General features: G+C 42.6%; 1 protein-coding gene across 19 annotated transcripts in view; it reads right to left on the minus strand.

Annotated features, from left to right (window-relative positions):
* KCNT2 (potassium sodium-activated channel subfamily T member 2) overlaps positions 1-27,841 on the minus strand; it is a 339,487-nt gene that overhangs the window by 54,073 nt on the left and 257,573 nt on the right. For 12 of the 19 annotated variants that reach the window (XR_002341191.1, XM_021081854.1, XM_021081860.1 and 9 more), the window contains 4 exons: positions 27,664-27,769; positions 25,055-25,227; positions 16,010-16,081; positions 12,488-12,622 (listed from right to left, as the gene is read on the minus strand). Coding sequence is in view for 17 of the 19 variants with exons in the window: in XM_021081854.1 (XP_020937513.1) it covers positions 12,488-12,622; positions 16,010-16,081; positions 25,055-25,227; positions 27,664-27,769 (486 nt within the window). In the remaining 2 variants the exon portion in view is untranslated. The remainder of the gene's footprint in view (positions 1-12,487; positions 12,623-16,009; positions 16,082-25,054; positions 25,228-27,663; positions 27,770-27,841) is intronic. The other 7 variants (XM_021081864.1, XM_021081863.1, XM_021081866.1 and 4 more) reach the window with 2 other exon arrangements.

The following is a 27,841-nucleotide window of genomic DNA, read 5'->3' on the forward strand; positions in this document are numbered from 1 at the left end:
TCAAACATTTTGTGATTCTCTGTGGTAACACTTCATATGATAATCAGCTTTGTGTTCCACACAATATGTCTGTCTTTAAACCCAGCTATTTAAACTCACTTCAGATGCCTACCAGTAGGCTGAACCCACACCCGGCACTCAGGCACCAGAGCTGCCTGAAACACGCGCGCTCAAAACATCCAGTTGATGGCTCAGAAACAGATCAGCTTCCCCAGGTACCTCGTTTCACTATCTGCCTGGCCCAGGAGTGACGCCACTGCCATCCACGTTCACTGAGTGTTTGACCTGGTGTCTTACAGGGGAAAACACGTCCTGTGAGGGGGAGCCCTGCCTCTGAACTCCAGCAGGACAGACGGATTCATGGCTTCCCGACTTCCTACGGCTGATGCACGATGCGCCAGGACGTCTCCCTTCTCCCGGGGAGGGACAGCCTGCCTGTGGGTTTAGAAGCCCCACCGGGGTTGCTTCCCAGCCTGAGAGGCCCTCAGGTCGCTTTCCGTGGGGCTGAATCACTCTCTCGGTTAAGACACCGAAAGGTTTTTTGCTTGTTTGCTTGCTTGCTTGCTTGTTCGTTGCCACCCAGGGGCATATGGAGTTCATCTGGCACATTCTGGGCCAGGGATCAGATCTGAGCCCACACAACGTGTCCTTTAAGCCACTGGGCAGGGCTGGGAATCAAACCTGCATCCTGGGCCTGCGGAGAGGTCATCCATCCCACTGCCATAGTGGGAACTCCCCAGAAAGGTCTTACAAATGCTTTCCTTCAGAGGCATCTGTGAAAACTGTATGCCCTCTTGGTTACACTCAAGGGCTAGTGTTTGAGGCTTACCTAATCAAAGCCTTCAAAAGCTCTGATACCCTCAGATGTTTCGTGAAACCCACTCTTTAGAGGAGGAAATAGAGCCCGTGTCATATGGCCTCCTCTCCATTTTGAGAGCAAATATTATTGTACTTTAGGCACAAAAGGTAAACAGTAATAAGTTAGATTGAAATAACAAAGAACCATCACGCCATAATTTCCTTGGTCGATTTTTATCGTTAAAAACATAATTTTATTTAAGCACTTGACCACTGCTTACAAGACAGCTTGTCTTGTTTCTGATACCTTGAGTTGGCTAAGGAAATACTAAATCTCGGCTTTTCTACAGGAGAGGTGTCGTGAAGCTTAAAGAGGGGGTTTGTGAAAGGGCTTCGCATCATGCCTGATACAGAACAGGTACTGTTCCTTAACTGTGGTGGTATTACTATTTTCTTAGCTTTTCTTTCTTTTCTTTCCTACTGTTGCTATTTCTGCTCGAAATGCACTTTCTTCCCTCCTCAATCTCTGTATTTTGAAATCTCATTGAGATTTCCTATCAAATTCCTATTAAATCTCATGGATATGAAGTTTTAACTTTGCCTAAAGGCATAATCCACAATGACTATCTGGCATTTGGTTTCTGCTGCTTATTACATTGTGTCTCTCTTTTTTTTTTTAGCATAATAGATTTTTTTTTTATTAAAGCATGGTTGATTTACAATGTTTCTTCAATTTCTGTTGTACAGCAAAGTGACCCAATCACGCACAGTTCCCTGGGCTGTACAGTAGGAGCCCATTGCTCATCCATTCCAAACGTTGCAGTTTGTATCCACCAACCCCAAACTTCCCTTCCAACCCACTCCGTCCCCCTCCCCCCTGGCAACCAGAAATCTCTCCATGTCTGCGATCTGTTTCTGTTTTGTCGATAGGATCATTTGTGCCATATTTTAGATTCCACTCCATGTTCATTGCAGCACTATTCACAATAGCCAAGACATGGAAACAACCTAAATGCCCATGACAGATGAATGGATCAAGACTTAGTACATATATACAATGGAATACTACTCAGCCATAAAAAGGAACAAAATAACGAACATCATTTCTGGCAACATGGACAGAAGGAGAGACTCTCATACTGAGTGAAATAAGTCAGAGAGTGAAAAACAAATACATTATGTCTTTCACTGAACCCTGGTTGGTTTCATCCATGCCTCAGCTCTCCTACTAAAGTATGGCAGCCAGAGAGGCAAAATTCCCCTCCACTTGCCTAGCAATGCATCATTATCAACTTCTTTGATAATTCCTTGTTATAATAAACAAATCACTCAGTTCTTATTTTGTTTGTTTTTGGTTTAGTGGATTGAAACTTGATGAAGAGGGTAAGTAATTTAACTAGATTACTTAATAGAGAAACACTATATAATATGTATTCCTCGTGAGTTTTAGCTCTTCTCTTCTTGCTTAAAAGCCACCAAAGATAGCACTTTTTTTTTCTTTTTATGGCTGCACCTGGGCATATGGAAGTTTCTGGGCTAGGGGTCAAATCAGAGCCACAGCTGCCAGTCTACGCCATAGCCACAGCCACAGCCATGTCAGATCCAAGCCATGTCTGTGACCTATGCTGCAGCTTGTGGCAACGCTGGATCCTTGAACACTTAACTCCCTGAGAGAGGCCAGGGATCATACCCACATCCTCACAGAGACAAGGTCTGGTCCTTAACCTACTGAGCCACAACAGGAACTCTGACGTTTGATAAATTAAAGCTCATCTTTTCAGAAACTTTTGAAAAATTAGAGCAGTGGCTTGATGGAAAAAAAAAATCAATTGACTTTTGGGCCGGTACAACTCCATCTGGTAAGCCTAGAAAATGCCACCAACTGACAAATTTCATACCATCTGGACGTTTCAAAAGTATTCATTTAAGAAATATTTATGACAACAATGCCACTCAAGATATTTACCGTGATATGGCCTGTCACAGCACTATTCAATCATCTGTCACAACAGAAACTAAAATGAATAAATATCAGCAGCAACATGGACTAAGATAAAGCAGATAGTCCCATTTAGAGAAGGAACCCCATATTCACAACCTGTGCTTCTAAAAAGGTAAATAAATTGACCTAAGGGTTTTCTTTCTGTCTTTCTTTTCTATTTTTTGTCTTTTGGAAGGTTTAAAAAAAGGTCCCCAAACTGATCATACCAAAAATTTAAAGAGGATTATGCTTAGAACTTTCCATATATTAATTAACCTTTCCATATATTAATTAACCTTTCCATATATTAATTAACCTTCAGAACCTCAGGTAGGGATTTCCTTGTCCTGTGTCCCACCTGCACCCCCTCTTTCCTGGAAGGAGGTGAGGGCGTGTGGTTTGCCCGACTTTGCCTTTTCAGCATCTTCCAGTTTGTGCTGGTCTGAGCCAAGCCATGAAGTGAGCTCAGCCCTACAGGACGAATCCAGGGGTTACCTTGCATGGCCTCTGATCAGAGTCCTACTGTTACCAGGGACCAGCGCTACCTAATCCTGCCTAACATCTGGACGTCCACCTGCCTGGCCTCTCCGGATCTCAGTAGTTCCCAACTCGTGTAGGAAATCCAGAGTCACTTGTCATTTCTCCAAATTCCAAAACTACTCTATGATTTACTTGCAATTAGTAGCTTACAGATGATGAAACTCAAGTACCGACAGACCAGAGACCAGACAACATGCTCCAGGTAATAGTCTAGTAGGTAGCAGAGTCTGGGTCACAGCCAAGCACACGGGTTCTAGAACAACAGCCCTACCCCTCCCATTCTAATAAACAGGTAAGTGAGAAAGGAAATAAATACCAACTAAAGTAGGAAGTTATTAAGAATATCTAGGAACATGTTGGACTTTTAGATATTACAAGTCAACTCTATTTTATTCTTTTGCAAGCTCTGCTTCTCTAACTATACCTAAATAGTAGTTGTTCAATCATAACTTCATTATTGCTCTTTCAATTTACTGGGGACAATATTTAATATCTAATGCATCAAATAAATATCAAGTATTGCTATTCGAAGGCTCTGGTCTCCAGGAGATAAAAAGAAATAAAACGTGAAATTTCTACTTTAGATTAGCCTCTGTGATCTTGAAGAAGAAACTGCAAAAATAATGCATGAATTACGAAGCTGTACATATCTTTCTAAGGATGATAAACGTGGCTAAGTGAACGGGCCACAAATTAAGCAGCTTTAAGATGCTCGTGCATGGAGAGCTTGTAAGGCACATCCAGGAAGGCACGGAGACACAGCGCCAGAGGAGAAATTTCTCTCTTTCTGTTCTGGCACCACCTCAGTATGTGGAAGTTCCAGGGCCAGGGGTCGAACCCATGCCACAGCAGTGACCAAAGAGCAGTAGTGACAACTCTGGATCCATATCCCGCTGAGCCACCAGAGAACTGCCAAGAGGAGGAATCTCTAAGAAAACATAGCTGTAAACAAATGAAAAATGTATCTCGTTTTTATTTTTATTTTCTCTGAGAGACACGGCTTTTGCCTTCCATATATGCTATTTTTGTAACTTTAGATAAATTTGAGATTACATGATTTCTTTTGTTTATAATCCTTTTCTAAAAATTACATCAAATAGAAATATAGATATATAGGTAGCTAGATACACTTGAGGTCTTAGAAGAGTCAGTGATAATATATGATTGAGTGATCTAGTCATTGTATTTAGGTGATTTCTAGAACTGAAATTAGATAGGACAACAAAATTTATGGGACGTGCCATTTCTGTTCTATGTAAAATGAACCTACACCATTTATGTTAAACTGCAAAACTTAATTCACTGTCTAAGTCTGCCACCTAGTGAAGAAACTGGAACCAAATAATACTTAAATAATGAACTATTTTACTGCTATGTCCTTCACATCTATAAAGTATTACTTGTATTCAGTCACAATACTTTATAATTACATATTTGATTGTCTACTAGATTTAATTATATGCCTTTAAAATACTAAGACTGTAAATCTATTTCTGGGCCTTCATATGACCTAAATGCATTTTGAATGTATAACATTTTAGAAATAAAATGACATAATTAAGTCTCTTGTCCCTAGGTACTAGGATCATCCTTAAGGAATATAATAACTGGAGAAAATGTATTTCGTTCTATGTAACAATTTTCTACAATTACCTCGGGTTCTGACTCAGGGATGTAAGTATAACCGTGTTAAATGTCTATGGAACACTTGTCTGCTGAATTAATCCATCTAATCATTTTGATCTGCCCAGGATGTTAACCAATACAAAGATGAAAAACCTCCCATTTACTCTATTTCAAACTCCAGGCTCGGGGTCAAAGCTGAGTTGCAGCAACGCGGGGCCCGAGCCCGTCTGTGACTACCCCGCAGCTCCCTCACCCCCGACGAGGCCAGGGATCGAACCCGCATCCCCGCGGTTACCGGTGGGTTCCCTGCCCTGCGCCCCAGGGGCCACGCCCCTTCTTTAGTCTTCCTTCGCCCTGGACGCTCGGGCGCCTGCCGTCCTGGCAGAGCCCAAGGCTTCCAACCGGTCGGCTGCCACCCACTCTCGTTCCCTCGGACCGCGCTCCACGCCGTAGCGAAACAGAATCTTCAAGGTCTCAATCTTTCAGCCATTCCCTGTCCCTCTTAAAGAAGGACAAGTTACTAAAATGCTCTCTAAAGCAGCGGAGAGTCTGGCTGCTGATTCCCACTGCAGCCTCTGTCGGAGCCGCCCCTGGCTCTGTCCCAGGTCCCGGAGAGTGTGTCTTCCTTCCAGAGCCGTGGATCTGCTGCCCCCGTGTGGTCCGCTCTGCGCATCTCCACACCCACCTGCTCCATCTTTGCAATGAAGGCTGAGTTCCCAGTTCCAGCAGGAGGCATCCCTTCACACACGGGACTCGATCCCGTCGCACACCGGACTCGATCCCGTCACACACGGGACTCGATCGCTTCACACACGGGACTCGAACCCTTCACACACGGGACTCGAACCCTTCACACACCGGACTCGATCCCTTCACACACGGGACTCGATCCTGTCACACACCGGACTCGATCCCGTCACACACCGGACTCGATCCCCGTCACACACGGGACTCGATCCCGTCACACACCGGACTCGACACCTTCACACACCACACCCGATCCCGTCACACACCGGACTCGATCCCGTCACACACCAGACTCGATCCCGTCACACACCGGACCCGACACTTTCACACACCACACCCGATCCCGTCACACACCGGACTCGATCCCGTCACACACCGGACCCGATCCCGTCACACACCGGACTCGACCCCGTCACACACGGGACTCGATCCCGTCACACACCGGACCCGACCCCGTCACACACCGGACCCGATCCCTTCACACACCGGACCCGATCCCGTCACACACCGGACTCGATCCCGTCACACACCGGACCCGACCCCGTCACACACCGGACCCGATCCCTTCACACACCGGACTCGATCCCGTCGAACACGGGACCCGATCCCGTCACACACCGGACCCGATCCCTTCACACACGGGACTCGATCCCTTCACACACCGGACTCGATCCCCGTCAAACACGGGACCCGATCCTGTCACACACCAGACCCGATCCCCGTCACACACGGGACTCGATCCCTTCACACACCGGACTCGATCCCGTCACACACGGGACTCGATCCCCGTCACACACGGGACTCAATCCCGTCACACACCGGACCCGATCCCTTCACACACGGGACCCGATCCCGTCACACACGGGACCCGATCCCGTCACACACCGGACTCGATCCCGTCACACACGGGACTCGATCCCCGTCACACACGGGACTCGATCCCGTCACACACCGGACTCGATCCCGTCACACACCGGACCCGATCCCTTCACACACCGGACCCGATCCCTTCACACCGGACTCGATCCCCGTCACACACGGGACCCAATCCCTTCACACACCACCCGATCCCGTCACACACCGGACCCGATCCCGTCACACCTTCTTCTATTTTCTTTCAGCAGTCACCAAACTTAGAATTCTCCAGTTACACCTTTAAAATGACGGGCTTGCTGCTTTCCTTGTGCAGTGGAGCAAAACCTGCGTCCCCCCCGCAACCCCAGCGTCCTTGGCATTTGAAGCCGCTGTTTTTCGTTCAAGGCACATTTTGATGCGCCTACGTACATTTAACTTAGATGTTAAGGCCAGTTCATAAAAACATGAAACTGTTTGACATTTTTCAGTTGCACCGAGCACCTTGTTAGGTAAAACTTTAGCAAGAGATATTTGAAAGGGAGGACTCAGGGCCAAGGGGCGAGGCGGAGGAGGGGATGGATGGACGGGGAGTTTGGGGTTAACAGATGACACTATTACATTTCGAACGGATGAGCCATGGGCTCCTGCGGTACAGCGCAGGGAACTATATCCGATTCGCTTTGGATAGCACGGATGGAAGATAATGTGAGAAAAAGAGTGTGTATATGCATATTATGGGGTCACACTGCTGTAGAGCAGAAATTGCCAGGACACTGCAAATCAACTAAAATTTAACAATTTTACGACTCGCTTCCCTTTCAATGTGGAAACCAGACACGTATTCACTGTGGGACTCGAGCCCTTAGGGGATGCTTGTGCTGGGGAAGCGCACTGAAGTGCTTCTCCTAGGGGTGCCCAGCAAGCTTAGGCGGGCAGGAGAGGAGGCTTCAAAGGACCTCACTCGACCAAGACCTCATCCGCTAACATCTCCAGACGGTTTTTGCGGGAGGGAGTGGGCCAGTGGCTAAGGATTCCCAGAGTCTCTTCTGAGTAAAGAACTGAGCTAGTCCCTTACTAGAGACCTGGAGCCTATGGGACAGAGCTTGTCCCAAAGGAAGTTTGCTGCTAAATGGAGCTGCTAAGAGTCCACAAAGACACGTAGGTTAAGGATCTGGCATTGCAGCAGCTGCAGCGTAGGTCACAACTGTGACCTGGGATCTGACCCCTGGCCCAGGAACTCCATATGCCACAGGGTGGCCAAAAAAGAAAAAAAAAAAAAGAGTTCACTATAAAACTCAGCATGAGAGAAAGAACATATCTGGGTAAGGACCTGCTCAGGTCCTTCTGGAGAGATGGCTCGGTCTGGCACAAAGCACAGACAAGCGGCCTAGATTAAAGTGAAGTTGACTTTGGAATTCTTCTGATTTAAATCCCCAACTTGGAGTTCCCATCATGACCCAGTGGTAACAAACCTGACGAGCATCTATGAGGACTCAGGTTTGATCCCTGGCCTCACTCAGTGGGTTAAGGATCCGGCATTGCCATGAGCTGTGGTGTAGGTCTCAGATGCAGCTTGGATCCCGCATTGTGGTGGTTGTGGTGGAGGCCGGCAGCTCTGATCTGACCCCTAGCCTGGGAACCTCCAGATGCTGTGCGTGCAGCCCTAAAAAGACAAGCAATAAATAAATAAATCCCCAACTCCACCAAGACCAGCTAAATGACTCTTAGGATGTGTCTCACTTACATCAAAATACTTAAGCATAAACAGTGCTGGAGGTTCAAGCGTGAGTTTGAGATCAGCTCCAGGGGCGGCCAGCATTCTATCCCACCACCCAGGACGGCTCGGTTTGTTTTTACTCAGAACGCACACATCCTAGAATTAAAACAGCTTCTGCTTTCCGCAGTTCTGTCCACACTGGAGGCCTAACCAACCAACTAGAAACGGGCTCTCGTTTGAGGAAATAAATGATGCAAGATTGGCTGAGATGTTTCCTATTGTTGGAGTAACTTTCTAGGCTAAGATGGAGTGGCTTCTGCCCCGGTACCGTGTCACGAAACCCAAACTCAGGTGACGCTCCTGTTGCTGGGAACACTTCACCTGACCAAAAACAGGACACATCTAGTCAGTCAGGTCCCACATACCAAGCCAGCCCTGGGCTCTGAACTGAGATTCTTTCTCCTTCTTTGTTTTTTATTTTTTCACTTCTTTGTTTCCTATTCCTTATGCTCTAAAAGGTTCCTGCCTCCTGCTCTATTTTGTAGTTCTCTGGACTCTTGGGAACGGACTCTGCCCACTTTATGAAGAATTCAGGTTTGTTTGGATCACCTAAACTGTCCTCTTTAATCACGTGCACTACCAGCCACTCTGGCACACTCCGTGTGTAAGAATCCAGTTCCCTTAGAGACGGGGCCGTAGGCTTTTCTCCTAAATAGTCTCCGTCCACTCTGCCTGGACTTCTGGGTGCCTGGTGCCTACTCGGAAGAGTACCTGGATCCCACCTCTGGAGCGCCGTCATCTGCCTCTAGGGGATTTCATGCAAGGTGCTGGGGAGAGAACCTGAAAGGATAGGAAACCGGGAGCGGGAGGAAGAGAGGCCAGGAAACAGGTTGAGACCCGCGTTAGCGCCTCGCTGGTGATCAGTCAAGATTCTGCGGAGGGTTCAGCGCAGGCCTGTTGATGACGACTGAGGTTGGAATTTAATCTGAGTAAGGAGGGAAGACGAGCCTTCAGGCGACTAAGGACAGGGAAAGGGGGCAGAATCCGTGAACAGCGGGCTCCAGCGGGGACAAAGGACTGTTCAGGGTCGGGGATGGGAGAAGACACGGGCGGAGCACGAGCCGCGATGCTCCGGCGAGCGAGCCCGAGAGCCCGGAGGGCAGTCGCCGGCGCTCTGAGTCCGGCTGTGACCACGAGAACAGGGGCCGGGAGCGCGAAAGGTGTTGACATCTTCGAGAATGATGGTCTGTGCCGGAGTCACAGTGACTCAGGACCCGAACGCCTCGAGCGCGGGGGAGGGTGGCCTCACGGTGGCCACCGAGGCACCTTACGATGAGACCGCCACGTCTGCACGACCTCGGCCACTTATCCCCCAACGGGTGTCCCACATGCCGCTGGGGACGATTCAGCAAACCCCGATGAGCAGGTGGTGAATCTCTCCGTGAACAAGTTTTGCAGATGTTCTTAACAGACATTTTAAATAGCACCCTATTTTAAAACTGAGGCAAAACTGATTTACAAAGTCATGTTAGAGTCAGGGGTAGAGGAGAGATTTAGTTTTACATGTATGTAAATATATATATACTTAGTTTTATATCTAATCCTACCCACATACGCACACACATATATACATATATATACACACACACATACTCTTTTTCAGATTCTCACAAAACACTGTGTAGAGTTCTGTGTGACATGCAGTAGGTTCGTGTTACCTATTTTATGTATGATGGTGTGTGTATGTTAATCCTACACTTTTTCTTTTTTTTTTTTCTTTCTTTTTTTTTTTTTTTGCTTTTTAGGGCCACACCCAGGCTACGGGTGATATGAGGTTATCAGGCTACGGGCTGGATCAGAGCTGCAGCCTCCCGCCCCGCCACAGCCCCAGCAACGCCAGATCCTTAACCCACTGAGCGAGGTCAAGGATTGAACCCGCGTCCTCATGGATCCTAGCCGGGTTCATTAACCGCTGGGCCACAAAGGGAACTCTGTTAATCCTACACTTTTTAATTGATCCTCCCCCTTTCCCCTTTGGTAACAGTATTTTTGGGTTTTGGGGTTGGTTTGTTTGTTTTTGTCCGTGGGTCTATCATAGATTTTGTTCCTGAAAAACACTGTGAAGTTTGCAGAGAAAGGAAAATGCCTCTGTGGGCACAAGAAAGTTCCGAACAGAATTTGGGTATGTGATACACCTTTGGAAGCTTTCGCTATAAGCGATTCAGTCTGGATGGGATTATGCACCATACGAACTGCATACCTTCTAAAATGTTCTGCTGAAGAAAACCGTGAGAGTGGAAAGACCCAAAGTCACTCATCCACTCACCCATTCTTGCTCTCAACACGTGAGGCCCCCTCCTTCAGACGCCCTGGAAGGCAGCCTTTGCCCGGTCAGCAAGCACATGCGTATCTGCCCGTAGCTACTCTGGTGGGCAGTTCCTTCTACATGATTAATTAGAGCCTTGGCACTTCTCAGTAATAGGGGGATTCATTGTCATCTTGGAATAAAACTAATTCATTCAGAGAACATATCAAATCAATGGAACCTTCACCATAACAGAAATAAACTTACCACTCACCATAAGTTGAAAATTAAAATGACAGGCTTAATCAAAAAAACCCAGGATCCTCTCCTGTTAAAACTAGAATTGGGCTTTTGCCAAGCCTGGAATCAAACAGTATGATTTTGTTTTATTTGTTGGCTATAACTCGCATCCCTCGAATTAATTTTCTACCCTGTGATTTCGTTTTTCTTTCTCCAGAGGAGGGAGAATGCTGGTATATATGTCATATTTTAAACAAGTGCTATGCTATCTTTAAATGCACTGTTTACACAGCTCAATCAATGACTCGTTAGCTATATTCTACACCAGTCACTCCACTACAGTAACTTTAGAGGGTGTGTTACTCCTTCTGGAACAGGAGGGCCTAATGCAAGGCCAGGGTAAATTTTCCAGGTGCTGTCATGTGTACAGACATCCCTGATTTCCAGTCTCCGCGTCTGCACTGCAAAAAGCATTAATGACTCTCCACATGCACTTTACAGATGCGGGGAACAATTTCAATGAGGTTATGAAACACTCAGGTCACAGGGTTAGTAATTTTCTGCTGGAACCTCCGGGACAGGCGTCATGTCGGATGGTGCCTGTTGCCACATTGCTCCAAGGCTGGCGGCTTTTCCACTCTGCCCCTGGAAAGTGGTAAGGGTACTGCTAACAGCTATGGAGGCTAACATTTACGGAGAAATTGGAAACGATCGGGCAGGTACTAAGGCGTTACATGTTTTTAAATCTCCAACAACCTTGTGATTAAGACATGGCAGAGAAGGAAGGTAATCTGCTAAGACCATACACTAAACAGTCAACTGAAGTGGGACACGCCTCAATTCTTCCTTCTGAAATTCCGACCTGACTAGAAACAGACCATCACCCTCGGTGTGCGGTCGGCCGCGACGTGACGGTACCTGCCGTGAGGGGAGACGACAGAGTTCAAGTTGTCGTGTTTACTTTCTACTTTGGTGGCTCAGATGTTTCCCTTAGACGTCTGCGAAATTCACAAAACTGAAATAATCATTTTTCAGATATTTACAATGTTAAGGTGACTTTAGGAAGAATTACTGCAAGGGACAGAAGCGTCTTGATTTACTGGTGATTTCGACTTTGCTCACAGCCTGAATACGTCTCTGGTCGGTCAGTATTGCTCTTTCCTACCCAAAGATGACCCTAATGCGAATCCCCATAGGGCGAGTTTAATGAATGGATGACAGGAACAGAGTGGGGACAAGGTTATGACCTGGATTCTAACACAGACAAATGACCTGTTCACAGCCTCGAAATCTTTCGTGCCCGGTTCCTCACTATATAAATGCCCACCTTTGACCCCCGCTAAGCATAAAACCAAACTTAGAACATGCATTATCTGGCATGAGTTACGGCGGCTACGCACACAATTTTTTAGCATTTGTTAGTTAAACTGCTGTACGAGAACACAGATCTATTACTCCTTCCACTTTGAAACGAACGGCTGGCCTGGGTTACGAATTAAACTTCAGACGCGCTCCTCCTGCATTAGGTCGGAAACTGTCGTTTGTTTCATGATCAAATGAACACACGTAGCTTCAGCCTAAGTGTCTCCAGGTCACTCCTTCTACGGAGTCAGAGACAAGTATTTCACAGGCGCTTCGCCGGGGGTAAGTGGCGGGGCTGGGCTGTTCCGTCACTTACCTGAAAAGTGTCTGCACGTTGACGATGGTTTTGGCGTCTGCCATGTAGTCTTCCTCGGCACTCATGGTGCTTTCCTTGTCCACGACCACCATGTTGGCAGCAAAAGTCACCCCACACCTGAGCAAGTCGTCTAGGCTTCGAGACAAAGCGACAGAGGCAAGCAGACTTTCAATAAATCACAGTACGACGACGGTGCTCAAACGTGCTTACCCCTCCCCGCCCCCCATGCGGGTGGGCACAGAGCCCACCCTTACAGGTGGTTCTTACAGAGTGGGCACTGGTCCAGGTTAAGGGAACTAAAATACAACATTCTCTACTGATAAAAATAAATTGTATTGGGGGCTTTTTTTTTTTTTTTAATGTTTCATTAGATCTCAACCATTCCCAAGCATCTGCCTTAAGGATCTTTGTCTAATAACACTTAATCATTTTATAAATAAAACATGGAAACACTCATTTTGCAAATACAATGACCGCAGGTTAGAACTTTGTTTTTACAGTTAGCACACCATTTCAAAGACAGGACATTCACATTTCTTATCCCTGAGATGCTTTTGGTAAGAGTAGAAATGAGTACTTTCGTCTAAATATTAATTTACATGGTCAAGCCTGATAAATATAAAACTGTGAAATACTTATTTTTAAGTGTCTAGTATTTATTTGTGTAAAGTTACGTGTACTAGATTGGATCTACACAGCCAACAGCGTGTAAAATAAATATCAATTGCATTCAAGCCTAGCTCTTAGCCAGCTTGAAGTTTTTGAGCAAGCAATGGAATAGACTAATTTTAGGGCTGCAGGAGAGGAACTGCTAAACTAGGATGCACGTTCCTACCAATTACCACAGTCCGCCTTCTCCCTACCCCGAGCATTCTTCCACTGAATCTGAAGACAATGTTACTGTAAAAGCTGAAACAAGGAAATCACTACCTCCTTGGCGCTGTTTCGCACAAACTAGAAAAAGAGGACTGAATGGGTATGGGACATTAAACCCAAGTGCACGTAAGAATAATCCGGGCACAGTTGACTGATGACAGAAGAATGGGGCTACTTGATTTAAATTGAAACAGGAAGAGTAAAAACGAAAGAGCAGTAGCTCCTCTTAGGTTCTTAAATGGAAGAGTCAGTTGTCCAAGGATCTTCTCCAAGGGCATAACGGTTGAATGAGCCGTGCCACGTTAGAGAAAATTTTCTTCCTTTCCATGGGAGGGCAAAAGGCAGGGTTTCTTACTCTGTGATACAGGGAGAGAGCAATACCAAAGATTTGAGTCCAAGATCCCCAGCAATGGTCCAGAAAAAATATTTCGCTTGAAGGGATTTTATGGCTAAAACTGTGGAAACAGAATGTTATTCCACATAACTTGTCTATGGTGAGAGGGGCCAGGACCAGAACAGCCAGTTAATTTGATGACCAAGTTTAAATCTCTAGGAATATTTTACTTGGGTGTTTCTTTTATCTAGGAGATTCATACTTGTTCTTACATCTAGTAAAATACATTTTTAAAAAGAATTAGGCAGCAAATGAACGTGATGTGGTCTCTTATGGACCATAAAAATGATGCCTAAATCTTATGTGTGCAACCCATCTTACAATTTTAAGTCACTTTCTCATTATTTCAGCTCTTACGATATCCCCCCATTAAAAAATTGTAATTATTTATATAGGAAAAGGGAAAGATAAGGTGGTAGAAGGTAATCTTGACTGAAAAAAGATACACGGAAAGAAGTTATAATAAAAAGAGGAATATTTTGGGCAGTAAATTGAAGTTGAGACTTGACAAAAATTTCATCACGAGAATACCTGCTCTAATACCTAAACCTGCATGTATTAGTTAATTCTAAACTCAAAATATCAGACATTGTACTTTACACATAACCTTGGAAAATTATTTTAGTAATTATGATTAAATATGAGTTAAAACTTACAGAAAATGATAGGATCTATAGAAAATACATAAAATTGGAATGGCATTTCTGAACCGCATAGAAACTTTTTGGCTCTTCATGTTTTCACTTTAATTAGTTGTCTTTATTTAATATTGTATTTTATCCTTTCTTTCCCTTTTTCATTAGGTTACTAATTTATTCTTATAATTCTGTGTCGTATCTACAAAGCTACTGCGCATTTTTTCTTCAGCACAAGTGCTTTACTAGTTTGGCCACCAGAGGGCAGAGCAAGAAAAAAAATACAGACAATCTAATTGGCTACGCCTCTACCCTTGTCTAAGATTTCCTTCTCAGGAGAACTGCGTACTATGTGAGTACGTGAATACAGGGGGATGTTTGTGAGTGTGTTATAATTTATTCAGAGAATATTTTCTCGCTATATCTAAGGAAAATTTCAAACCTAAGCAGAAGAGGAGAGTAGAGTAAACCTCCATGCACCAATTCCCCAGCTTCAATAATAAGTAATTTGTGGACCATCCTGTTTCATCTTTAATTGAGGAGTTCAATCTTTTCCATTCTTCTTTTATTCCCCGTAAATACTATTATGGGGGAAGAATTCATTTCAGAGTTTACATCAGAAAAGGCAGATAAGAGGTTGGTTTTATATTTTTTAAATATAATGTTTTTGTAATGAATTTTAGTAGAATACTATCACATCAAAATAACATCACTAGTGAAAAATATAGGTTGGTTTCACTGTCATGGACTTAAACAGTGGTTTTAGTACATCTACATTTCAATTAGTTGGTTAGTATTATGACCACTGATAATATAAATTATATTAATGTAGGATGGAGGCTAAATATATGTCAATTTGTTTGGCCTTTAATGTATACACAGCCAATAAACACTTCCAAAGTTTTATTTTAGTTTTATTTATTTAACATCTACAAGATGAAATGTAAATATGAATATCTTAACATTTTATTTGGAAGGTTCTGGTTGGTTTTTTTTAGAATGGAAAATTAACGTATTTATTAGAGACGTTAGTTTTCTGAGCTTTTAGCTTTCGTATTTTCTATAATGTCATGTTCATGCTCATAAAAGACTCTGTATTTTAATACTGAAGCACTGCACACATTGGACCTTTGACAATTTTTTAGAAATTAGACTCAGATATATTATTACTAGAACAGATTCTTAAGGAAATAGTCCAACGAATAAATTTGTCTTAAAATGAGAATTTCCAGATTGCTTTGAAGGTTTCCACAAGTCAGATTATGATAATGTTACCAGTGCATCACAATGTGGAAAATTCTAGGCTTTCTCTAGCACTGCGTTAATAGCGATGAGGTTATTGCTGTAGACAACACAAAACTGAAAGAGCATTAGAAATAGAACGAAATAGACAAAAACTGACATGCAGCAAGGTTTGTTTTAATTCAACAACAGATCACTGCTTAGGAAGTTTGAACATACGATGTATAACACGAGAACAGAAGCTCTACATGCAATATACATCCTATTTACGACACAGAAATGGCAAATTACATTCATCATGCAACACAAGAGCACAGCACGGGACACACCACGGAACACCACGCTAGCCAGTGTGCCAAAGATTTTGTCACCTACTTGTCAATAGAGCCCACCATGTAGTAAACCATTGGAAACCAACAGATTGCATCCAGAAAATGCATATCTGGCCTAAGTAGCAGATGGGTTACAAAATGAAACAATGTCACAACAGTGGCAGCACTTCTAGGGAAAGGAAGTAAGTTGACTTAGTTTTCATTTCCAAACTAAACACTGTTGACAAGATTCATTTTAAGTGTCTTTTCTCTTAACATTAATTTAAAAAATGTCATTTGCATTTGTTATGAATCATACAATGCACTCAACAATTATAAAAACCAGTTGTATTTCTGCTGTCCAAATCAGAAACATTATGGCATTATTCTGCAAAAACACTGAATTGATACTCTTAATTTATGATTAAAACGTCTTATCAATGAGTTTAAAATCATTTATTCTAAAAAGGCCTTATAAAATGGGAGACTAATGGTCTTTTCTTGATGCTATAGTGTAGGGAACTAAATGAGCATGCCTAGTAAGAGCAATTTTCTCTAAGCGATACATAGAATTATAACGTGCCCCTTAGTATGTCAACATATCAGTGAATAAATATACTATATGCACCCATGCAATAACATACAGATAGCATAAAATTAAATTTAAAGTAATTCACCTTTAACATTACTCATTTCCTAATATCCACTGTTGAGCAAATACGAATTATATCTGATTTTTACTCTTTAGGAAAGAATTATAAACCTGGAAGCTTCCTTAGAAATTACCTTATCTATTGTACTCATTTTATAAAATTATTCCTTCTTTCATGCATCTATTCACTCAGCATATATGTAGCTCCAAAGTATTTTCTGTAATAACTATTTCAGTATACTCGGGTGAACACAAAAAAAAAAACAACAACAAAAAAGCCACCTGGTTAACTTATACTGTGAGAAATAGAGTTTGGGGAGCACATGTACAAAGCACAGAGATCCAATAACCTGGGGATATTTCACTTGGATGCTGAGGGATGTGGAGGAGTTTGCCTGGTGAAAGAGAAGGAGGGGGAGCCTCCAGGCAAAAGGAGGCATCGATCCTGCAATATCCTGGGTGCCTGTTTAAGCCCAAGGACATCGTTCCCTCCCTGACTTATTTTCTTCCTATTGATCGGCCTCATCTCTTTCCACTCTGAAGAAAAGCAATGCTGAATACAGGGAAGCATAAAAAGAAATCTTCCAAAGTATGTATCACTGTTGATTAAATTCCTACCATCATTCAATTACTTCTCAGCCAGTTCAAGCGACCCCATGTTACTACACATTATAAATGTACCACAGCTTATTTTACAAATCCTCAACTATTTGGTTTATAAGGTTTTTTCCCCCATTAATGCTATTAATTATTGGAGGGACACGCTATTTCTAATATCTTGCTATTAATAATATGACAGGTATGGGTATTTTTGGATGACTTTTTCTAGCATTAGTTTTTATCATTCACCCCAAAATATTCATGGTGGTTTTCACATTAGTGAATCACAGACTATATATTTTTAAAGCTCATGATCTATGCTGTTTTCAACACAGATAATAATGTACGGTCCCAGTAACAGCCTTTATCAGTGCCTTCAATTCTTCCCTTTCTGGGCACTACCTGGCTTCTCAAAACTAGAAGGGGTGTTCTAACCGCTGATGTGAGACCCCCATAGCTCTCTCACCTACCTCGTAATCACAGGAGAACAAGTCGGATGCAAGTGACCCAAAACTGGGGCCGCACTGAGATTCTATGCTGCTTTGAAACATCCTTTTGACTGTGTCACGTGGGGTTATTCTTTTGCTTGCTCTCTCTTTGCTCCAATATAGCTCCAGTCAGATAAAATGAGTAGCTTAATAACTAGTTAGCAGCATTAGGTCCATAATTCCTCACAATTAATGGCAGATCTATACGCCGTCTTGAACAAACCCTCCTTTTCAAAATCCCAGACCTTTTCAATTGTTCGGGCTGTCTTCTCTGATCATCTGTCCACAGCACCGTGCCTACCTTCATAAGTCTTACAACCACAGTGAAGGTCACTGAATAATTTAACTTAGCAGAGACACTGGAGCCCTGTAGTAAGAAGTCCTAGGATCACTGCAGACAAAGTCCTTAAGTTAGGCCAACCCTTCTGTTTCAGCTAAGATTGGAGACTTAGCCTTTGCATTCTGTTGCTTTGTCCAGTAGAAACCATCCAACGTACGTGGACATCAAAATTATTGCCTCGTTTTAGGAGACTCGTGAATTTTACTCACATGCAGGTCTGCTTCAAACGTGTATTTACCATGAACAAGCAATCTTTCATATTCTTAGAAAGTACTTTCACATCTGTACTGTGGTACCATGGTCCACCCTTACTTGCATCCAGCTATGGTACAAATCAAGTCACCTGAAACTTGGTAAATAGATAATCCTGATGAAGCAAATCTAACCTAGGGAGTCTAATATGCCAATGCTATTCTCTGCAGAATTTACCTTATATAACAAACGGATTCATCCTACTTCTACTGAGCTGGTTTAAAGGATGTCTGAAATATAGGGAATATGTCATTTGCACTTTTATATATATTATGCTGGCTCATTTAAATAAGTTGGCAAAGATGTTTATGGCACGAAACTTAGAAAACAAAATGTACACATCACTAATCAGAGTCCTAACTGTAATTCTATTAAGAATGATGACTATTGGAGTTCCCATCATGGCTCAGTGGTTAGCGAACCCGACTAGTATCCATGAGGATGGGGAGTCAATCCCTGGCCTCTCTCAGTGGCTTAAGGATCCAGTGTTGCTGTGAGCTGTGGTGTATGTCGCAGACAGGGTTCAGATCCTGTGTTGCACAGCGTTGCTGTGGCTGTGGTGTAGGCCAGCAGCTGCAGCTCTGATTCGACCCCTAGCCTGGGAACCTCCATATGCCCTGGGTGCGGCCCTAAAAAAAGAGACCAAAAAAAAAAAAAAAAAAAAAGAAATATGATTGTTTATGCCTAAATATCTTTCTTTTTTTTTTTTTTTTTTTTGGCTGTGCCTTGGTATGCAGAAGTTCCCAGGCCAGAGATCAACTCGCCACAGCAGTGACCTGAGCCAAGGCTGTGACAAGGCTGGATCCTTAACCGCTAGACCATCAGGGAATTCCAATATCGTCACAAAATCCTTCATTCCAGAAGTTGCCATTGTATGTAAATATGAATTAGCTAGTGGGTGTTAGGAAGTTAGAAGGTTGTGAACTGGTGTGGATTTCCAAAGTGGAAGATCATTATTTTCCATTTAACTCATAACGATAATGACCTTAATTTTGTTTCAAATTCGAGAAATGAATGTAGTCGGACTGTGACTTTGTTAGCATTTCATAATTCCACTTTCAGGTTAATCTCGTCCTTAAAAATATAGTAGTAGTTTAATTTCAAAAACTTGAAATGAATTTCCTTTTTTTTTGTTAATTGGGTTTTCGCACAAATCCACGCATCAGTTTGGATAGTGACAGTGTCCTTTTCTGGACTGGCGGAGTGAGGGACACTGATTTTTCCTGAAGGCCTTTTTTTCATGAGTCAGATATTATATTCGTGCTTCACATACATTATATGATTTCAAGATAACAAGATCAATGTTATATTGATTTTACAAGTAAGGAAATTGAGGCTTACAGAAGTTTGGTAATACGTAACAGGGCTATTGAGAAGTTATTTTAGATCTTTTTTTTTTTTTTTTTTTTAGGTCCAAATCTGTGGCATATGGAAATTCCCAGGCTAGGGGTCAAATTGGAGCTGCAGCCACAGCCACAGCCACAGCCACAGCCATGCAGGATCCAAGCTGCACTGGTGGCCTACACCATACATACATAGCTCACGGCAACACAGGATCGTCAACCCACCGGTTGGGGCCAGGGGTGGAACCCTCATCCTCATGGATGCTAGTTGGGTTCATAACCCACTGAGAAACAATGGGAACTCCCTGTTTTAGATCTGTGTGATTCCAAGGTTTAAATGACATTAACAAGGACCCTGATAGATCAACAGTTTATCATTATTTTTGGAATAAGTTGAACAGAAGCTTCCTCGTCACTCTACTTGGAAAAAAGACTGATCTAATAAAGGCACAGTTTAAAGCAGATGTTGTGAAGACTCAGATAAGCCTGGATCCTGCACTTTCACCGTGTGAAGCTTCCGGTAAACATTCCAAAGGGGTGTGACCCTCTTTCCCACCTCTCAAGTGAAACTGCTCTCAGACGACTGGATGCCCTTTAAGGTTGAGGCGGAAACTGAAATATTCGACATCAGCAAGGCCCCACGGGCCAAGAGGTGGCCAACCAGTCAGAACTGAGACGAGCGCTGATGAGCCGGTGGCAAGGGCCAGATGTTCTCCAGGGCGCTCAGGTTTTCTCTAAGCACCACTCGACATGGAGAAGGCTTTCTAATTTGGAGACATTGTGAACATTTATTTTGACATATTACTCATATGACTATTATAAATTTAACTTATGTTTTTAAATTCCATATTTGCGACCTCTGTTATTTATTTCTGGTCTACTGAATTAACTGGTCTTTCAACTACATTTCCTAAGCAGCCATGTATTATGTACTACTTTCAGCAATGTGCATGTGAATTTTAAATAAAGTCAAACCCCCACCAAGCTAACTAATCACTGTAGAAGGGTGGACAGTTATTAGTGCATGAATTCTTTATAACATGGAAATACTTTAAAGAAGAAAGCATCATATTTCTTCATAATATTGTAGGCTAGATTGAAAAATACTAGCCAGAGCAGGGCAACAAGGATTTCATTGTTTAAAAAATAAAAGGACTGGAGTTCCCGTCGTGGCGCAGTGGTTAACGAATCCGACTAGGAACCATGAGGTTGCGGGTTCAGTCCCTGCCCTTGCTCAATGGGTTGAGGATCCGGCGTTGCCGTGAGCTGTGGTGTAGGTTGCAGGCGTGGCTCGGATCCTGCGTTGCTATGGCTCTGGCGTAGGCTGGTGGCTACAGCTCCGATTCGACCCCTAGCCTGGGAACCTCCATATGCCAGGGGAGCGGCCCAAGAAATAGCAAAAAAAAAAAAAAAAAAAAAAGGACTGTATGAAACTTCCTGGAATACTTTTTATTGGTGTTTAGTTTTTGTTTCCTCATTCTTGACCAAAGGAACAAAGGACAACTAATAAAAAAAAATGTTAGACATCACTTTTGGGAAATATACAGGAAACTGATAAATTTTATGGCATTCACTTTCATCCTAACCCTTTGAGAAAAAAATCAAAGCCCAATAAAATCATGTAATAAATAACATCATGTTAATAGCTGGATTCCAGAATTTAAGTTTTTAGGAAAGCAAAGAAAAATATTTAATGCAAAATAATCCAAAGTTAAAAAATTCTTGTTTCTAAAAAGTACTGACAAGCAATGTATCTTTGCAGAAACGTGTAAATAACTAAAATTATACAGTTGAAAGAATAATGAACGGAGAGTGGCACAGAGGGTTCTAATCCTAGAACTGACCTTGGAAAAGTTATTTAACTTCTTCGGTTTACTTTTCTTCTCTGTAAGATAAGGAACAGTGGTAGAGTCAAGTACCACAGACTGGCTTGTTTAAACTTTATCACGGTGATTTTCAAGCTTTGCAATTTTAAGCTGTTTGGTACATCTTTCCAAGGAAAAATTATTGCTTTAGGATGTCTATATATGTTTATAGAAATAAAATAAAGGTAAATTATCTAGTAGATGAAGTAAATGCTCAGCAATTATTACTATAATAAAAGGTGGCAGTAAAAATATTAATTTTATTAAATCGTCACTACAGCATTATTCAGATAAAATATTCTCTGATGAATGCTATTAGCATGTATATATATGAATACTGACCACTTTTGAGAAGCAGTTTTCAGATTTTTCCATAATTGATTGATTAAAGTTAGGAATTAAGACTACAGAAACAACTATTTGATTCTGTAACTTTAAGTCAATCACTCAATCACTCAGTTATTGGGCATTTTGGCAAACTGTCCATTCAAAGCCAAGCCGAAAGGGACTGGCTTAGTTATGGCAATTCCACAGTCCACACAGGTACCCTGGTTAAGGAAGCCTAGCTCCTGCCACCTGCTCACTGGGATGATTAGGTGGAGAAATGGGGATTGGCGTGGCAGAGACAGGATTATTTAGCAAGACTGGATATCGAAGAGGGGAGGAGCCCATCTCCACTCCATGGGGTAAATTCCACTCCCAAATTGGGAGAGACCGACTCTTTTGGGAGGTAAAGAATATCGCGATTTTTAAGAACCACGTGCGCGGCATTCACATTTAGATTTCTCATATATATTTGGTCTTTACCGCGTTGCCTAGCTCACAGCTCCCGAAACCCCTGGAATTTCCTCAGTGTTAAGAGTAATGGGAACATCCTTTTCCATCATGTTTGGTCTCTTATCCTCAGTTCCTGAAATCACTCCAGAGCCGTAAATGTCCAATGGGTGTCCTTTCCTTCATAACCAGCCCTTAACCACCACAACTGGGTTTATGTTAACGAGGTGACTTTGGAAAGTACCTTAAGGATGGGGTCTGCTGGCCAGGGGGGCTAACGACCAGGAGAGGGTTAGAATGTTCAGTCCCATCCCCGATTTTGCGGAAGGGGGAGGAGCCACGGATGAAGTTCAATCGCTAATGGTCAACGATGCCATCATCATGCCTGGGTAATGAAGCCTCCACCAGAACCCGCAAAAGGGCAAGGTTTGGTGAACTCCTGGGCGGGGGAACAGGTAGAGACTTGGAGATAGCGGTGTCCTCACAGAGGGTATGGAGGCCCCGTGCCCTTCCCTGCTGCCTTGACCGGTGCATCTCGTCCATCCGGCCATTCTTGCATTAAATGCTTCTACAGCAAGCTGACAATCCAGTAAGTAAAATCTCTCCAAGAATTCTGTGAGTTGCCCTAGCAAATAACTTGAACTTGAGTAGAGGGTTGTGGGAACCTCTGAATTACGGCCACTCAGTCACAAGTACAGGTAGCAACCTGGATGTGCAACTGACGTCTGAAGGCCAAAGAGGGTGTCACTGGAGCTTCCAGTCTCCGGCTGGCCACCCAGAAGCACAGATGATAACTTGGCCTGTGAGAGCTTCTGAAGTGAGGGTGAGGAATCAACTTTCAATCTGTGGCACCGGATGCTCTCTCTGGGTGATAGGGTCAGAATGGAGTTGAATTCCCCCCAGAATTGAGCTGACATCCTGAGCATGGCTTGTTGGAGGTGTGGGGAAACCCTGTGAGGCTCCCACAGGTGTTGAAATTGGGTCCAAGAACCCAATTAGGAGATTTATGCATCAGGAGAAGAAATTATACATTGTAACAATGTAAAGAAGGAGAAAGGGTGCTTTTACCCTTTGCTTTGTCACAGGGACGCTGTAGGCACAGTTCCACTTATTTCCTTTTAAGCCTCTTCCTACCTGCCTCTCTGATCCACGCCATGGGACGCGGGCAGCGGGGAGGGAGGGAGGTTTCTAAGTCAGTCAGCTTCCCCGTCTTAAATTCTATCTTTAAGGAAGTGGACACACCATGAGTGAAAGAGTTCAAAGCTGACACTTCTGCATACACACACTTGATAAGCATCTCTTGGATGCTAGATGTCAGCCAGTTTCTTAAGGCTTCCTACCAGAGAATTTCCAGAAGTGGGGATATATTCCAAGACCTGGGAGGTGCTTTATCAACACACTCTGTCACCCTAACCAGACATCAACCCAACTTTCATTCTCTTAAGATTTGTTTTATTAAGCCTTTTTTTCTTCTGACACCAGGTCCAAATTTCTGTTCCCCCACACCTGCCCTAAATTACCTCATGTTCCCTTGTATGCCCAAGTAGCATCAAAAATGTCACTGAGTCTGGAATTCCCATTGTGGTACAGCAGAAATGAACCTGACTAGTATCCATGAGAATGCAGGTTCGATCCCTGGCTAAGCTCAGTGGGTCAAGGGTCCGGCGTTGCTGTGAGCTGTGGTACAGGTCGTAGAAGAGCTAGCATCTGGTGTTGCTATGGCTGTGGTATAGGCCAGCAGCTGCAGCTCCGATTACACCCCTATCCTGGGAACTTCCATATGCTGTGGGTGCGGCCCTTAAAAAAAAAAAAAGCTAAGAAAAAAAAAGTCACTGAGTCTTCATACTGGAAAATTCTTCAACTGAAAAATCTAGAGGTGTGCACAATGTTTAGAGCTGATTATCACTGTGATACTGATGCTAAAAAAATGCATCCATGAGTATCCTGATATTCCTATATTTAGAATAAACAATGTCATGAAGTTTTGTCTGTTGAAAATTCTTCTGGTAAATTTTAAAGGCAGAGACAAGAGAGCAGGTTTGGGCCTCATTTAGATTACCCTGGAATTTTTGCATTACTTTAGAATTTAAGAGGAGAGTTGGAGCATTCTAAAATATGGTGTTGATCTAAGGACCATTTGCTACTAATTTGACACAGAGAGAAAAATATCACAATTTTAGAATACAGCGGACTTGACCATAGCATTCAGTAATCTATATTAATATTGGCATAAGGATTTTGAAATGTTTAAGTAGTCTTATTTCACAAGAGTCTATCGCTCAAACATTATCAAAATAAATGAACATGGTAAATTATTACCTATTCATGTCATGTTATAGAATATATGTGTAACAGTGGAAGAATCATAATGGCTTATGGTTTGTCATGGGGTGACATAAAATGGATCATTTAATATGCTCCTCTGATAATTAATGGTTCTTTACAAAGATGACCAAATTGTCCAGTTTTGGCAGAGATTTTCCAGGCTAGTTGATTAATTTAAGGAAAATGACTGTAATTATTTTGGTGATGTGTTCCCACTGGTATGGCGCGATGACCACTTACAAAAGAGTTTTAGATAAAAAACGCAGGGTGTGCCAGTGATATTTTAAGGAGTATCTGTGAAACTCAACCATGTTCGATGGTTGTTTTGTACCACAGCACAGAATATATCTCCTACTGAATCATGTGCCATAATGTATCTGATTTAACTTATTCTAAATAAATGAAAATAAGTTCTTTCTGACAAAATATTAAAAACTCTGTCTTGTTCATGTATTTTAAAATATACTTACGGGTTATCCAATAGCAGTACTATGGGATTAAGTTCTTTCTTTGGTCTATAATATGCCCTGAGAGGAACAATAAAATTATACAATCCATTCCCAGCTGTTTCAGCTGCAACTATAATTAGCTTATTTTTGAATCCATAGGCTTTTGCGTCCTCATAGTAGTTATGCTGGCAACTCTAGAGAAGAAAAATTATACAAAGAAATGCCATTTTTATACTCCACTAAAAGTTGGTCAAAAAATTTAGGATGAAAGGAAATGTAAAATTAACCTAACCTAGTGAATCCTTTGTTTGCAAACAAATTTGAAAGAGTTATATTTTTCTAAGCCCAACTCTCCAGCCTGAAGGCGTGCACAGACAAGACAAATGAGCTGCAGGTGTGCCGCTCGGTGTGGGGGGAGGAAAAGTCAGCAGTGTGTGCACACGGGTTCTATCATCCACTGAATCTTGCTGCTAAATGACATCTGGGCATCGACATTTAAGAATCATACAACATACATGTATATCAGAACATCATGCTCTGTAACTCAAATCTGTACAATTTTTAGTGGTCAATTATAACTCAATAAAACTGGAAAAAATGATTTTGGTCACGTTTCACCTTTTTCTGACTTTCATTTCCAGAAATAGAATGATATTATAATTAAATCACCTTAAAACATTCTAGGTACTGAGTACTAAAAGGATGGATAGTGAAATAGTTTTTTTTTTTTTTTTTGGTTAAAAAACAAAACCAAAAAATCCTAATTGTCTAAATGTAGACATACTGGCCAAGATGACTACGGAAATACTCAAAAGTAAAATACTAATGCTAACAATAATAACAGCCACAAAAAATGACACATTACCAAAACTCATTGTTTTCCTGAGGGTATTTTGCTACTTCTGGGAGCTAGAATTTATTGAGCCTCATGTTATTAAATCAAGTTCCTTTTAAACGAAATCATCCTGGAGAAGTACTTTAGTATTCTGTCTTTTTATCTTTATGTGTTTCTATGTGGGTTTCTTTTTATTTGGGTTGAGGTTAGTTGATTCTCTGTGGATTCATCATCAAATTGGGACTATTCCCTGCCTTCATTCTTTCATAAAAAGTTACAAAATACTGTTGGGAACAAGCACCTTGGGTGCGAAGAAATAAGAAGCAACAGAGTTAGACGCACAAAGACTACAGATTTCACTGTTGTTAGATTCAGAAAATAAAATGCGCAAGCATACGATGTTGAAAGTATTACAAAAGGGAGCATTAAAGGAGGAACCAAAAACAAGAGGCTATTTAAAATATTCAGGTAGGTATCTTAAAATTTAGCAGAAGTGAATCCAAATTTGGGGGCCTAAGGCTGGTATTATTTTGAAATGCCTTTAAGGAAAAGAACACAAAGGTCATATGTCGCAGGTTCCCGGAAGGGACCCGTCCAGGAAAAGGGCTCTGAAGCTCAAGATGTATCAAGGTCACCCAAACTGCCAAGCAGGAAAGTAAATCAAGGCCTGGCCCCAAACAAGGCATCGAGAGACAGAACTGTCCGTCTTCATGGGTCAAGATGAACACGGGCCGAGTCCTGATGGGGAGTAAGGGTTCATCGGAACAACTTCAGGAAGCTTAGTAAAGGCAGAGCTTTTCTAATGTTCTGTCGATCTTTCTCAAGAGGGACAGCAGCAGCCAAGAATCCTCATGTTTGTCACATGAGAAGGAACCAGCAGTAAGACTATTAACAAAACGTACGAAGGACGGTCCTAGCACTGGGTTAAACTTTTCCCACCAATGTCGACAATCCTCACAAGAGCTCTGTGAGGTTCCGATTAAAATTACAAGTGTTTTAGAGATAAGGAAACTGAAAGTTAACGGTCAAGTTATTTGCCCAAATAAAAACCTGTCAGCAGAGAGCTGGGATTTTAACTCTGGCTAACTCCAAAATTTGGAATAAAAGAAAAAATTCCAGGTTAGAATTAGTGGCACCTTTTCCTTTCTGGAAGGTTGGAGGTGGCGGGGGCGGGGAGGTTGTTGAACGTATTCTGTTTTTCTGCATTCTTATTCATCAGGGGAAGAGATTCTCATACAGGCCGTGCCCAGTATGAGGATTTTCACCGCACTGTGAAAGAGATAAACATTCCTGCTTTCTTGGAATCTTGCTGTTTTGGACGGTTTCTCCTGAACATCCAGGCAGGAACCAAGAACGATTCTAAAATCTTTAGGAATGAAGCTATGAAGCAAGGCACATCCTGTCTAGTCCAGGATGAATTTTTGCGGCTCATTTCACCACGTCACGCAAGTCCACCTAGAGGTTTAAGGCCAAACTCCCTAGTGAAACCAACAGAGCGCATTTGGCCAGAATGATCTGGGGGGCTCTGGATGTTGAGGGTCTATGGGTTTGAGGCTCTGCCTCTTTGTTCCTCTCTTTTAAATACTGACCGATTCACTGGGACATGAGAAGGTAAAGCTCTTGGGTAACCTTTAGTGCAGTTAAGAAAGTAAAATTCAATTTATCGCATTTTACATTTAAAAAAAACAGTATGCTTTAAATAAGCTTTAGTCAAAGACTGTACGAAATTAAATATATGTAATTAAACAACTCCAAAATTTTAGTTTGATAGGACATAAGAGCAGCAAGTGCTTACCTTGTCTAGCCTCAAGCAGCAAAATGGCACTTTTTCATGAAGGAGATGACAAAAGGTGGGTGAACTTCCTATATACGGAGAGTAAGGTGGGTAGCCTTTAGCGTAGCTGTAAAACAATACGAAATACTGAATTGCCTTGAACAGTGCAGGCCAAGTTGGACACGTACGCTACAGCCGC

This window comes from Sus scrofa, unplaced genomic scaffold (assembly GCF_000003025.6).
Source record: "Sus scrofa isolate TJ Tabasco breed Duroc unplaced genomic scaffold, Sscrofa11.1 Contig2471, whole genome shotgun sequence".
Taxonomy (NCBI): Eukaryota; Metazoa; Chordata; class Mammalia; order Artiodactyla; family Suidae; genus Sus; species Sus scrofa.